The sequence below is a fragment of the Emydura macquarii genome, unplaced genomic scaffold, assembly GCF_026122565.2.
Source record: "Emydura macquarii macquarii isolate MOO-44397 ecotype Brisbane River unplaced genomic scaffold, CSIRO-AGI_Emac_v2 contig_1876, whole genome shotgun sequence".
Taxonomy (NCBI): Eukaryota; Metazoa; Chordata; order Testudines; family Chelidae; genus Emydura; species Emydura macquarii.
The window spans coordinates 27,385,838-27,401,662 of NW_027132013.1; the positions used below are offsets into that span (position 1 = coordinate 27,385,838).

The window sequence follows — 15,825 nt, forward strand, 5'->3', positions numbered from 1 at the left end:
ACAGCATGGGCTATAATCTGTGTCAGATAAATGGCTGGTTGCATCATTTGGGTTGTATGTTGTCGTCATGTCATTTTCTGATCTGATCATGTCATTTTCTGGCTTAAGGGGGTAGAATACTAACAGTCTTTCAAATGCTTCTCAATATTTCAAGGTTAAGTGCAAATTAGTTTCTCACTATTTATGAAAATGTTTTGTTGATTTTACTTATATTTTTACCTTGACCTTGTCCACATACTTGTGAAAGAAACTTAAAAAACCAGTAAATACAATTATAAAAATACTGTCTTGGTGTACATGTAGGATCAATTTGAAAATCTGATGCCTTTTCAGCTTCTGTTACTAAAGGCTTTAGGTTAAGTATATATATAAAACCAAAAAGTGCATATATTTTCTTTGTCTAACCAGTGACTGACCACAAAAAATACATTTGTAATCTATTAATTTACAAGGAGACTTTTAAGAGCAGCTGGTCTGCTGTTTTTATTAGCAAGGCCAACTATAAAAGTGGATTTTTGCAGCCATTTTTTCCAATCCATAAATCATATAGTCCTTTTATTAAATTTTTGATTTCTTATTAACATTGTGGCATGGATTGTCCTTCAAGTCTGTATGGTTGGTGGTCTGATCCATATACTTAACATACATATGATGAACTTCTTTATTTTCTATTAAAACTTCCCTAGCTCTCTTTCTGTTTCCCTTCTTCTGTTTCCAATACTTAGCTTTCCAGATGGCTGTGGTTCTCATAAACTAATGGCCTAATTTTCTGAGAAGTTATGCACCCCACAATTCCCACTGAAGACAACTGAATTGAATCCCAGCACTGAAGACAATGGGAATTGTAGGTTGTCAGCATCTCCAAAAGTAAGACCTTAAACTTATAGTTGGCTTTTTTTATGTTTTTTAAAATCTAAAATATTGTTAAAAATAAAAAATAGCTTCTCATTACAGAGCAGTGGTCTCAGCAGCATCAAGCTCAAAAGCTTCATCCGAATCTATTTTTCTTCCATTGTGACTGCAGCCAATTAATCATTCTGGTACCAATAGGGTAACCCACAGAGGGCAACAGTAAACTTTATTTGTATAGAACTGCAAGCCACAATGAATGAAAACAACTAGAACACTAAATTAAAATTGTAAATTAAAAAAATTGTTAACAGCAATGTACACAAGAAAAACTGTGGGATAAACAAATTTATGAGCATTATTAAAGTGTTTACATCTGTTGTGCTGACATTTGCCTCCTTGAAAGTACATCAACTAAACTAAAGTAATCAGTTATTTCCTAATGGACTAGGAAGCTAATATTAACACAATGGGATGTGTTAATGCAGCACAGAAACCTTCATCAGATCTCTCCCTTGAACTGTGGGCAAAACTTTAAATTTTTTCAAACATGCATGTGAATTATGGTCACAAAAAAAGACAAAGTTGACTTTTTAAAATAAGGCAGTAGCCATAGATTATAAATTAGTATTATGAAATATATACGTAACGCTTTAAAAGTACATGATGTTTCACAAAACAGATCCTTACAATGTTTATTTGAATGTAATCTGTATCAATGTACCTTCACATCTGGTTAACGTGCAGCTTGATAATAATTAACATATTATGCACACTGATATTTTAGGGAAAGGATTATTTCATACAAACATTGCTGAGACACCACCATTTCAATTTCTAACACTAAATCCATAGAAGACACAAATGGATATGTTTTATTTTTATAATTTAAAACAGAATGTGTAAAATCAGTTTTAAAATTATTACCCACTCATATACTTTAATCAAAGTACTAAGTCTTCAAAGTGGCCAAAATTCAGCTTCTAAATTTGCATGGCCAACTTTTTGGGCATGCAGTTTGAAGCCACAAATATTGTGCATCCTCCAAACTTGGATTTGCACAATCAAATGCTTGTATTAATAAAAATAAACTTCTGAGTCCAAAATTGCAAGCCTGAAAATATTTCCATGCAAATTCACAGGTCATGTTTGAAAATTTCCCCTGACTGCTATCTAAGAGAAGTTAAATAAAGTAAAGCTAGGGAGGGTTTAAATTTTAAATATATAATATATTAAATATATTAAATATTAACGAAGAAGTTACAACATTTGAAGGGTTAAAATGTACAATACTGGAAATCAGGGACAATAACCATAATAGTTTAAAGTGGTAGTAGTAAAATAGTTCAAATGGTATTCAAACTTTTCAGTCCAAGGCCAAACATTATTTTAAAGGGGGCAGGAGACAATCAATATTTAGTGGCAAATTCTCTGTCGTATTTCGTTTCCTTTGTGCCACTCACATGCTGCAAAGAATGAAAAAAAAAAAAAAAAAAAAAAAAAAAGCCTTCTACTAATCCCCTTCTGGAACTACTCCAAGCTGGGACACAGGAATCCCTATGCATCTACTACCCTGCAGGCTCACAGTGTTCCAGTTATTCCCAATAGGTGTATAGCTCCCTAGGGAACAGTTGCAAGTGGGTGCAAGTCAGAACAACCCCTAAACTGTTCTAATTTGAGCTGGGGCAAAGAATCAGGGAACCAAAACTGGTTGTTGGTTTTCATTTTCTCCTCTTTCCCAACTGTCTCCTGGGTGGCTGTGCGGGGGAGAAGTGCCATCTTTTAATAGACACTCTCCTAAGGTCAAGCAAAGCCAGTTGAACTCCTATCCTGCTCTCCCTGGGGCTCCCACAGAATGGCAGGTAAGCAGGCAATGGAGCAACCAGATCTACTCTCCTCATTCCCATGAGAAGTAACACATGGAAAGAGCCGAGGCTCAGGTATGTCAATACTGGTGGCGGCAAAGTCACCACCATCAGATTGACCTATCTGGATCAATTGAGCAGTCAGTGAAGACCCGCTTAATCGATCCAGAAGTCGATGCTGGTAAACCACCCCCTCAAGCGGCAGTGATATGTTATATTATGGAACAATTGCTAAACATATGGAGGGCAACATTTTCAAAGGTGCTCAGTATTGGCCTAAATCTGGTCTTTTCGAAGTCAATGATAAAATTCTCATTGGCTTAATCTGGGAGCAGATGTGGTTTCCATCAGCACAGTGCAGTGAAGACACCGCACAGAAGGGAAGCACAGCAGTCGATGGGAGTTACGCAAGGTACGCAGAATAGCTTGTGTAACTCCCGTCAACTGCTGCCAAATCCCCAGGTAAGTGTAGACCAGGACTCAGAGTGCTGCAGGATTACATCCGAGCTGCTCCTGAGGCTGCAGGTCATGGAAGACAGTTGAGAAAGTGGTAGTAGTGACCAACTTTATTCATACATGTTCATTTCAAAGTTTCAGGGTAGACTCAAGGCACACGTTTGTAATCAATTCTGCTTAAGAGGCCCATGAGGGTCATGGGTTGGACACCACTGGACTACACAAAAGAATAAGTTTACATCTCCAGGATAGTGTTGAAACCATTTTTAAAAATAATGGCTTTCAGGGGAATTTCAGTACTTCAGGGGAAGTTCACTTGCTTCAGAAACAGCACATTGAAAATTCTGCTGCCAGTGCTGATGCTTTACAGAAACAAATTTTATGGGAACCTGTTTTCAACACTCCTGACAGGGGACCAGATCTGAATACTTTTACTCACATGAGCAGTCCCAATGTCTTCAATGGGACCATTCACCATGTTGATTTGCTGAATTAGGCCTACAGTTACAGCATCTGTCACATTTTAATAAATCACCACTAATAATACTTAATACATTCCAACCTAAACCACAAATCATATTTCTACAGGTGATCTATTCTCTTTAGTAGTCTACACAAAACTGTTGAAGTCATCATTACAACATCAACTGTGTATCAGATTTTGAGCAAAAAAGTAATGGGGTTATGTCAGAATCAAATATTAAACATACAGATTTTATCTATGAGGTGAGATACTTAGACAGGTTCTATCATATTTCAAAAGAATAATGTATAGCCATGAGACCTCTAAATCCAGTTTGTTTTTAAGCCAGCATTGCAATTACAATCCTATACATTTCAGTGTTTATATAGCACTGAAGAAACACAGCCTATGAATAAATAAATAAATATAGATTTGTTACATTCAAGAGAATCAGGTTTTAGGTTGTTTTTTTAAACTTAAACATGTTAGTGTTACTTGACTCCATCGCTTCATCTAGGTAAAAATTGCAGATGGAATAAATTCTAATCCACCTTATGAAACAGGTTTGAATCCTTCTCACTGTAACAAATGCAATATGTTTGGTCACATTCACATCACGTGACCATCACCCACAAGCATTGCACAAATGATTCATGTCTTCAATTCATAACCAAAAACAGAGCAAACAGGTTAAATTTTCAAATACTGGACAGTCAAACTCTTCAAACGACTCTTTTCATGAATACTAAAATCATGAAAAAATAAAACTTGAATAGACATGCTAAATGGAGGCAAAAAAGTCTATATAAAATAAATTTCTGAATTTCAATATTATTGGTGAGTATGGATTTTGGTAGCTAATTACAGCCTCAAAATGCTTGAAAACAAAATGCTTTTTCTATTCAGACATTTAAAATTATAGGCTAATGCAGGCTTGTGAATACAGTTAGAAATACTGCATTAACATACATAAGTATATTTTAAGCAATCACCCTACAGTTAATAAGTTAGCCTTTGCCTCCAATAAAAGTATCATTACAAATGCTCAACTACTCCTTCTGTATATTCACCAAAAAAAGAAAAATTTTAGTGTTTATAGAATATTAAAAAAAAAAAAAAGTTATTCTTGTTTCAAATACAGAAGTTCTATTTTCAGAAAAGTAGGTGGTAGAGAACAAGAGAAACATATATTAGTAAGTAGATTTAATGTTATATGTTCTTTCACTTGAAAATGCCTTTACTCATGAGATTGCAAAATGTAAAAAGCTAGTTTGACCTTGACGTTTTGGGATTTCTTAAACAAGTTGATGAAACTAGTTTTCTTCACTGCCATCTTGCTAAAGACCCAATGCCACAGATTTCGCATGTAGGGCCTGACTCTACCACCCTTACTCATTAGAGGGGCACCTTGTTCCATAAGTTATCCAATTGATTTAATGGGGCTACAGGTAAGATATCATTTATTTTACATAAGGTGCAGAATTGAACTCACAATGAGTAGGTAATTTTTTCCACTAGCTTTTTTCATTCTTATTATGCACTCCACAGTTATACGTAACTGCATAATAGCATTTGAAGCTGTATTTTCTACTAACTTGGGTTAAGAGAGATTGCATGCTTCCCTTAGATTTTAATACAATTGTTTAATTTACTGAACATCAGATCACCTATTTCAAAGATCTTCAGAAATTTAAGATTTCAGAGATCCTCCATTTACAAAATTTAAAACTATTATTTTAAAGGGACAAAGAATGCAGCTAGACAGAGACCAATATTTTAACTGACTGATCGTTAGCTCTGAGGTGTGTGGGCCCCATCTTAAACCACAACACACAATAGGCACAAAGAATGAAACTGTTCTGATCACTTACAAGTGAAAGGTCTAATTTATTAAAAGTAGAACTGAAGTCAGTTTCATGCAAACTATATGTATATTAAATGAAGAAAGGAAGAACATACCCATTCGGAGAGGTCACTAGGCTAGCAAAGTGAAAAACAAAATGATAAATGAAAATTTAGTTGTGCATATGATTTTACTGTGGATGTGTTCAAATATTTTGTTTGTATTTTGTTATAGTTCAATAAACTCAAACAGCATAAACACTGATGACAAAGGATGGAACTACCCTTGTCAGGAATTTTTAATGACTGAAATAAACAGTGATGTAATGTTTGACATTCATTCTCTTCCGACACAGTACTGATCCCATCAGCAAACTGGCTAGTAAGCTGCATGCTAACGTATAAAATGAGTTGCAAGAAGCTGTAAATCACTGTAATCGTATTCCAGTTTTGTTACATCATTATATTTATGAGGATGAATTCATCCAAGGAAAGCAGCCAGCAAGAAAATTAGCTACCCTTGCTTTTACCATTTAAAAAAAAAAAAAAAAGACAATGGAAAAGATTAGTAAACATTTATTTACATTTACTACTACTTTTGTTATTAGCTTGAGCAAAAACTGATTCTTTTGTGCTCTCTTATTGTGTCACACACACTCTCTCACACAAAGATAGTAATCAATTAGATTGTGTTCACAAATGCTATAGCAAAACAGGTCTGGTAATCAGTAGGCCTGGTGTTGCTTTTTCTAACAATATAGTTTTAAATATAAAACTTTGAATACTAATCAAACACTGTATTTTAAAATTTACATTGTTTGAAGCAACAAAAATATACACCTGCCAACACACAGGCACACACATAAATACTACATTGGGTAAGATTTATAGTTAGAGTACACACAATGATCCTGATCCCAACCCTCAAAAGCAAGAAAAAGTTAAATCATCGATTAGTGCACACCTTCTGCTCCTCCATCCAGAGAAAGACACCTCACAGCGACTTCAACCACCATAAACCATAAACAATGCCCTGCAACCTTACATCCACCTAAGGAGAGATGTCAGCCTTCTTGCAACTCCTCCCCCAAACTCAACACCACAAACAGACCCCTCGACCCTTTTCTGCAGAGTTCCAGAATATCATACTCATTCAAGTCTGGAAAAGGGGTTCATAGAAGGCTGACATCCTTATTACAACAGAGATAAGATTATGGTGCATTATTTGTGTTGGTCACTAGTGGGAAGGTGATATAGGCTAGAGGTAAGTTGTCAGCCCATGGATGGAAGAGTAAAGGATATGTACTGTTACATGGCTTAACTTATTAATTTCCTTGCCTTTGAGTCTGTTGTCCGGTGTGATGTGTGCAGGGACCTTAAATAATATGAAGTGTATATGAATTACCTAGGCTTTTTAGCTTGGAAAAGGATCTCCAACCAAAAAAGTCCTTTCACGTACACTCCTGAGTCAGCTGGTCACTTTCATGAAGATCCTGTGGCAAGAGCCACTGCTAACAAGTCAATACAAAATTTTGCATTGCTAGCCAGTAAATACAACAGTTGGCTCATATTTTACAGATTTTCTCTATAAAACCAGAAAGGCTAGAAACAATGGTTTTTTTAAATCAATACTTAGCTTTTGGTTTACCCAATTGATGTTATAAAAATTGACAGTAAACAATGTGACAAAAAAAGAAAAGTTATGATGAATATCATCAACAAATAAACTTAAAATTTATTATGAAAAGTCAAACTTCCTCATAGATGCTAGAAAAAAATTCTACAAGTTACTCAATTTTTCAATCTCAAAAATCAGTAATTAATTTTCTAGAGGAGCCTAACAAATCATGAGGCTCAAAAAGTAAACTTTCTTAAAGGGCTTATTTCTAATTAATTGTAATTAAAACTGATTTAATATATTTCTTGAAAAAAAAATCAATCAATCTTAACTCTCAAAGACAGATCCCTCCCTCAGTTGTGGTAAACTATCACAGCTCCATTGATTTCAATGGAACTATGACAATTTATTCCATCTGAGGATCTGCCCCATAGATGGTGTTTTGTCATTTAGGGAAGTATACATTGTATTCGTCATACAAAGCCCAATGAATAAATCCCTGTGTTAAGTAGAAAGCTGAACTCCAACTTAGCTGTGAACTGTGATGATCAGATAGACACGAATATACACACAAAATGTCTTGTACATATAAACATAAATTCTGATTCATCTGATACATTACATACAAATATCACCAGACACATACATTTGGGTGCCCTTTTTAACATGATAAAATCCTTCCCATTATAGGTTTGATGCAGAAACAGGTCTGTCCACTTTCCACAGCTCGAAAACAACTCCACCAGGCACATTAAAATGAAGCATACAAAATCTCAGCACCTAAGTACATTTCCTCCTCAAATTTTCCAAAATCAATCCAGTCAACTGTCTTTATGGAAACTTTGTAAAACTTTTAGGCAATAACATTCATTTTATGTAAAAGATGTTTCTTTTTGCAGGTAAAAAAAATTAGGATTAGGTGTGGTCAGAAAACAATTCCATTTTGATGTTTGTTTTGGATTGGAAAGAAAATGAGATTCTTGAAACTGGGTGAGAAAGGGAGACACACTATAGCATCGTGGTTAGGGTGCTGACTTGGGAAAGACAGGTTCAGGTCCCTCCTGATTTGGAATGATCTGGGTGATAAACCCTGCTTTGACTCTGCACTATTGTAAACGATTAAACTAAGTGAAAACAATTTAGTTACTTTTTTTTCTTCCTTATCACTGCACAATTAAATTTGTGGTACTAAAGTAGCTTATTTTTACAGGTGGGGAGATATCCAAAATAGTACCAAGTCTCTAAAACACCTCTAAAGTAGTATTTCTGTCAAATATGTGACATAAGTACAATACATGCTGGCTTATTATGGTGTAAATTCTTTATTGGAACTTCTTTTGGTTGATTTGCATAACTTATTTAGTTCTTCATCTTCAAGAGTAACGAATGCAATCATCCCAAACTCATTCTGATAAACCACAACACTTTATACCACATCATATACTCTACATGTATATACATATATTTGCGTACACACACCCACCCCATACCATATACACATATGATCTCTAGGATTTGTGCTAATAGAACTGTATGCAAAATAATGTGCTTACATATAGTACTAATTCTGTAAGTTCTCAGTGTATGCATCTCCCAGTAAAGTTATTGTGAGTTCCACACATAAAAGGATTGCATCAATATGCTTGTAGACAGTGCATATTGACTTTATTGTTATTTTATTTTTTAAACATGACCTGACTGTTGACCAAGACATTGGGGTTATGGATTATATTTAAAAGTTGTTTAATTTTTTTTAAAAAGAAGCAGAATATCTTCAGCACCAGCACAAGAGAAGCAACTGGTAAGAAAGTAAATTTGAGGGTCTAAAAGTTTGACAGTCTGTTTAGATTACAGGAGTGCAAAAATTCACCAGCTTTAGATTTTTTGTGTGTGTCTTTGTGATCCCAAGATACTTTTTTTTTTTTCTCTCAAAATAAAACTTTGTTTGAATACTCTCCAGCATACATGCAAAATCATGAAGGACTTGATTCTAAAAGCACTCTGGAGATTACTTTAAAATTCTTCTGAAGTCAATGGGAGATCATCTCACAAAGTGAATTTCACCATCATGCTAAGGCCTAGCACGAAGTTAAGTACCTCTTAAGTCACACCAAAATGGTGGAACACAGGCCTTGTGCTGGCCCTCTGAAAAGAAGCAAGTTTCAGAAACATCTGCAGAAGCTGAATAACTTTTAAAAACACATTATTAATATTTTTTTTGAAACCATATAAATCTTTAACTGTTTTGGGTATATATTAGCTATACCAATTTTCTCTGGGATGAAAATTCCACATGAGGTCTACACTCACAAACAAATCTTTATAAATTAAATAATATTTTTGGCTATTTCTTCTATATCACGTAGGAAGGATAAAAATTTCTGAACCATTTTGGGTGTGGGTGTCCATTTTTTTCCTTTGCATTGCTTGAAAATGGAAAAATTGCTTGTTATCTAAAACAAAGTTTCTTCTGTTAACATGCAATATGGTTAACTTGGCATTTTGGGTAGCTGTTTCAAATTTGCAAATAACCTAATTATTAATTGTGAACTATAGCTACGGCACCTTAATATAAAAATTTTGATATATGTGCATCTGCTGACACACTGTAGTGATTTCATAGATATGAAAACTAATAATATGATCTAAAAATGCATTTAGGGCCTGGCCCAACACACATTGAAAGAAATAGGAAGACTGCATGGAAAATCTGAGTCCAAGGAGGCTTTCATTATGAGGTAAATTTGGAATAATCCAGCATTTGTACAAAAAAGGATATTATGCCAAATTATTATTTTTTAATTACCACATATATATAATCAATACCAATAATCAATCAATATATATATATATGGTGGATTCTTTTTGTTAATCTGAAGAACACTCAGTTTTCTCTCTCACTGCTCCACTTTTCCTTCCACCTGATTTGTCAGTGAAATCATAATCCTTTGTGCAGCTCCAGCGCTATGAGGAAAATAGGAGTCTTCAAGTTCCCCGGTAACAGAAAAGAGAAAAATTTTAGGGTCATCTAGCCGTGCGCAGGTTAATTTGATATATATATATATGAAGTTGTTGCCATGTAGTTACGTAAAGTGTACATAGTGGTATTATTTTGAATTTCTTGCTCTGTTCATAGGAGTGCATGTTAAAATGTATTATATAACTAAATGTAATACTACTTATATGGCGCAGAATGTGGGGAAAGTTAGAGTTTGTATTATAACAACTGGTTGGCTCAGATTGGGCATTTGAGCCCAAAGCAATTAAATTGAGAGTTGAGATTCAGTTTTCTTTTGCTCTGGGCTCCCAGTCCAGTGAGAATGGCTTCAATTTAGACTTCGAAAGTGATTGAAGCATCCAATCACAGCAGACATCGGCAGCCTGGTGATTACCTGGGTGGGCAGCACAGCCTATAGTTTACATCAGCAAACCAAAGCAGTCTATAGCCAACCTCAATGGACCAAAGTAGTCCATAGCAGATAATGCTTGGTACAAGCCCAGGGAGCCATTCGCCTGTTTGACTGATGCCAGGGCTGAACTGGAGTTGAGAGTGAGGTTTAGGTAGAGTTTTGCTTTGGATAAGAGTTTTGTGGCCCCCTACATTCAAGCCAATCATACAAACTCTGTTGCAGCACGCTCACATTTTAGAGTTTTTATTTGATTCCACAGTATTAATTAATGAGTTCTTTGTTCCTTCCCCTAACAAATTAAGAAGGTGTGTTACTAGGTATCCAAGATTCTATGTGCTTGATAAATGAGCGAATGGCACAAATAAGGGTGACCAGGAATTTTCGTGTTATGTTCCTAGATTCCGTAAGTGTAACTAAAGTTCTAGGTAGGGACTAGAGCCAAACATTTGTTTATTTTAAAAAGGGACCCTTAGTATCGTATTATATGATACTTGACCCTTTTAGTACTTTTAATACCTTGCACAATCATTATACATGTTTAGAATTAGCAACAGTTCAGAGATGCAAAGGTGTGAACCTTTGCATGTGAACTTTCCCAAACAGGAGGTTCAGATGCAGGACTTAGGTTTGTCTCATTGTAAAGAAAGAAGATAATCAAAATTCAGAGTAATTGGGATCCGGGTTTCAGTTTCAGGCCAGTTTTTACTCACACCTTCACATCTATTGCTAAAGAAATGATTATGATGCCAAAAATAAGTATTACCACTTCACTTCCAGATCACAAAAGGAGAAAATGACTGTGAAAGAGCAAATCATAGTCTGTAAACTCAAATAGCTTTATCAGTAATAAATAGGGCAAGAGAAAGTACATTTCTGAAGTATATTTACTTGTCTGACATCTGGAAGTTTCTTCAGTATGAAAATCCTCTTTTTTTCATTCTTGTGTCTTGATATTGCAGTGGTCTAACATTCCACCAGTGACACAACACATAAGCACAACAGAAAGAACTTGCAGCTTTTATTTTTCAAATCTCTTTCATATGTGAGTTTACACTAGACTATACAATACTTAAATATAATTGTGTTTTAATACATTTAGAGATGCAGAAACACAGAAAAACAACCTGCAATGAAATATTTCCACAGGAGAATTCCTGCTCCCTCACCATAAGTTAGGTAATTAATCGAACTCTCTGACAAACAACTCTTTAGTTACAGTAACCTCAAAAAGTATATTAATGTTTGAAGTCCAGAATATCATATTTAAACAAAATTATGTCACCTTACTTGGTTGATCGATGGACTTAAATAGCTAACAGTTAACTTTAAAGATAATACTCTTATTCTGACTTTGTGACTACTGATGGGTTTATAGTGCTACCATGTAGATGATCTAAATTTAAAAGCAACCTTATGAAACTCATAGGCCTTCAGCTGGCAGAAGCTGGGGTCATTCCAATGGTGCACTTTTGCATCTTTCAGCAGCCAGTTCTGAACTACAGTAAATGATCTTTGAAGAGGGTGGTTGCCTTTTCTTTCATCGGCTAAGTATATTAAATGTCCCTAATTACTCAATATGAAAAATTGTCTGCACCATAAGGGTGAGGAAGCAATGGCAACCATAAATAAAAGGAATATTGAAGTACCTATTACCCCATTCTGAGAAGCCCTCCGTCCTAAAGGTCCTTGATCAGGATAAGAAAACGAGAAACAGTCCCAAGTTGTATGCCTTTGATGCCAAAATGAAAATAATTTACTTACCCCTTCACTGGCATTCTCCCCAGTGTTGGCCAGCATTTCCTGTAGGGCTCTGACAGAGAGAGACTGCTCCAGCACAAAATTACAGATGCAAAGATCTGGAGGAACATACTGCAAAAACAAGAGATGCACAAAAGGACAAGAATTATATAATTGGTCAGTTTAAACAAAATGTAAAGCATGAATGCACACACGCATGCACACACACAAATAAACATGAATTTTAAGTAAAAATGTTTGTTTTTTAAGTTTATACAAGTTTTTGTATAAAAATGTTATTCCCTCCTTCAGAAGATTCTTGCTGCAATAATTTTCCTTTTTTATTAACTGCACTGTGCTACTGTTAAAATAATGGGTCCTCAGGCCCAAAAGCAGAAAAGTGTATCTGCTTTCTCAGCTCTTAAAATATTTAATCATGACAAATCATCAACAGAAAACTAGAAGGAAACATCTGCAATTATAATTTTATATCCCAGCCCTGAATGTATTTCACATTAGAAGAAAAATATTAACTGTAGCATTAAAAGATCTGTAGTTATTGAATTATAATGCTTATATTAAAAAAAAAAAGTGGAAATAGTTTCTATCCACTAGTTCTGTAACTTGAAAGAACAGTTATTTACTTAACAGTAACAGTAGTTCTTCAATATGTTTTCCACTCTTGGTGCACATGTCCCATATACTCATTACAGGAATGTGTTGGCCAGCAGTGTTCATAGGGCCACGCCTGTGCCCTGAATGTCTTCACACCTACCCATCCAAGGGCATAAAGGGTGGAGGCAGATCATGGAATACATATGGACAACACAACTCAAAGAACCACACTTACTGTAAGGTAAGTAACCGTTGTTTCATCAAGTGATTGTCCATATGTATTCCATTCTCCGTGATTCTCAAGCAGTGACCTGATGTGTTGGAAGTAGGTACTTAGAGTTTACCCAAACAGTGATTATAAGACAGCTCTGCCAAAATAAGTATAAGACCTAGATGCCTCTACAAGGGAACAGGGTTTTATAAAAGTATATACTGATACCCAGTTAGCAGGCCCTACAAGTTGCAGAGTCAGCCACACCTATCAAAGAAGCCAGTCTTCCATTCACCCCAGCCACCACATTCCAGGTCTCTGCAATCTCTGCATGGTGTCAGAGTGGACTGAATAAAGATCAAGTAGATCACACAACACCACTAGTAAAGGGGAAAGACGGGGAAAGGAAAACAGACAAACAAGGCCTCTATCCAGAACAGCCAAAAAACTGCAAAGAACTAGCAACAAAATGGGCAGATGCCTGAAAACGCAGAGATCCCAGAAAAAATTGCTATAGTGAGTCCAGGCTGCAATAGGGAGTGTGGCAAGAAAAGTAAGGGACACTGAAACTTAGGCTAGGGCCCAAAGCAACATTAAAATCATCCTAATCTCATGCTAGCAACAGCCAAGAACAAAGTATTCCAAAAGACGCAACAGACTCTTCTCAAGAATAACTTTGAGTAGGAACTTGCTGTAGAAGCCGTTCATAGGGAGAAGAAAATACCTCATAATGCCTACAAACAATACCCAACCAGATCAGTACAAGCACAAAGGGATCCAGAGATGACTATGCTAACTATGCTAATGACTATGCTAATGGAGTAAAGAACAGGAATACAACAGAACATGAAAGAATTCCCATGGCCTGGCAAACCACCTCACAGTAAATGGCTTTGTCCAGCAAGGCACAACACATGCAGGAAGTGTCTAAGATGATGACATTATGCTGCAGTCTAAATGCACAGTGGCAGTTGTCTTTCAAATGAAGACCTAAAAGACACTGCGAACAAGGACCTTGGAACCACCATGAATAACTACAATCACCTTGGGAAAGTGTAAAAAAATACATCAATACCTGTGTCTGTTTTGAAGTAGCAGTCATTCCAGAATTACTTTATAGGAAGATGAAAGCACCAGTACTTCAAGAGTCCTGGGCCTTTCAATTCTTTTTTGAAAGTCCCCATTAGATGTGAAAGGAAAATGTCAGTCACTCTAAAACTCTGCGAAGACATCCCAAAAGGTCAATGCTGGGTTATGCACTGCTCTACTTAACTTTCCTGCAATCACAGTCATAAGCATGGTTATAAGGAAAGAACCAGTCATCATGGATCTACAGCCTGAGATCACAAAGAAGTCCCAAAATTATTCCACAGACTGGGGAAATTAAAGGAAGAATATCACATTAAACTTATACCAAAAGCAAATCCACTTGCTTCAACACTATCTAGGAGACGTTCCCTTTCTTTATCACCCAGGGTAAAGCAGAGGTCAACCTCATTGAGGAGATGGGTGTCACTTCCAGAATAGACACCCCAACCGAATGGTGTGAAGGCATGGTTGTGGTCCCAACACTAAATGACAAGGTTTGGATCTGTGTAGAGCTTAATGAGAAGGCTTGTAGAGAGCTATACATGCTCCCATATGTTGGGCACACCCTTTGACAACTTAGTCGAGCAAAAGTCTTCTCAAAATTGGATGCCCAGTCTGGGTTTTGGCAGACACTTTCTGGGAAGATTTTGATTCAATAAATTTCTATGTGGCATATCTTCTGCTCCTGAGAACTTCCAGATGAAAATGTTAGAACCCCTGAAGGGTCTGGAAGGGACTTTCTGACAAATGGATGACATCCTTGTCCACAGATTAACTCAAACTCAACACATCAAATGTCTCTTTGCAATCCTGGAAGGATGTGAGAAAGCAGGCCTAACACTTGACAGCTGTAAATTCTCAAAGACAGAATCAAGTTTCTAGGCCAGATTACTAACGGAGCAGATCACTAACAAAGATCCAGAGAAAGTGCAAGTGTTTACCCAGATGGAGCCTCCGTGTATCAGTGAAATACCGTATGTTGATTCATGGACATAGTAACACACCTAGGAAAATTTCTACCTTCCTTGGCAGAGGAGTCAAAGCCATTATGAAATCTCCTTAGTCCACAAAATTCCTTGAACTAAACAGAATCAGGCATTCACAAAAATGAAGCAAGACCTAAGCATTCCTCCACAGTTGATAGGCTCTCCAGGGCCCCAATCCCATACACACCATAGCAAGAGTGTGAGTAGAAGGAGCAGCTCGTGGAAAATTTCATAGATGAAGTACGTACTGATTTACTAATCACAGAAAAACATCTGCAAGAAGCAGATGGATTCCTGAGTCAAGTCATGAATCACTGCAAAGAAGGCTGCACAACACACATTCAGAAACCCCTATGAAATCACACAGGGTGGTTTCTGGCTATCTTCCCATAAAGTAAGGTTTATTGTTGAAAAAATCCAGACTAATTATCCCTAATGTAGCAGGAAATCCTTGACAGACTGCATGGAGGGACACCAAGGCATTGCAAAATGCAGGAAAGGAGCTAAACAGACAATTTGGTGACCTGAGCTAAGCAAACAACTACAGTAGAGACTTGAGAAATGTGATATTAGTGCTCACATGAAACCAATCCATTGGAACTGTTACTATCATGTGCTGTACCAGACAGGCCACGGCAGAAAGTCGGGACTGATCTTTTCTATCTCAATAACACAATCTCTCTT

The 15,825-nt window shown here is 36.2% G+C and overlaps 1 protein-coding gene across 3 annotated transcripts in view; it reads right to left on the reverse strand.

The window, feature by feature from the left end:
- RYR3 (ryanodine receptor 3) overlaps positions 1-15,825 on the reverse strand; it is a 477,864-nt gene that overhangs the window by 366,836 nt on the left and 95,203 nt on the right. For all 3 annotated transcript variants that reach the window (XM_067558027.1, XM_067558029.1, XM_067558028.1), the window contains 2 exons: positions 12,265-12,372; positions 11,392-11,466 (listed from right to left, as the gene is read on the reverse strand). In XM_067558027.1, the coding sequence (XP_067414128.1) occupies positions 11,392-11,466; positions 12,265-12,372 (183 nt within the window). The remainder of the gene's footprint in view (positions 1-11,391; positions 11,467-12,264; positions 12,373-15,825) is intronic.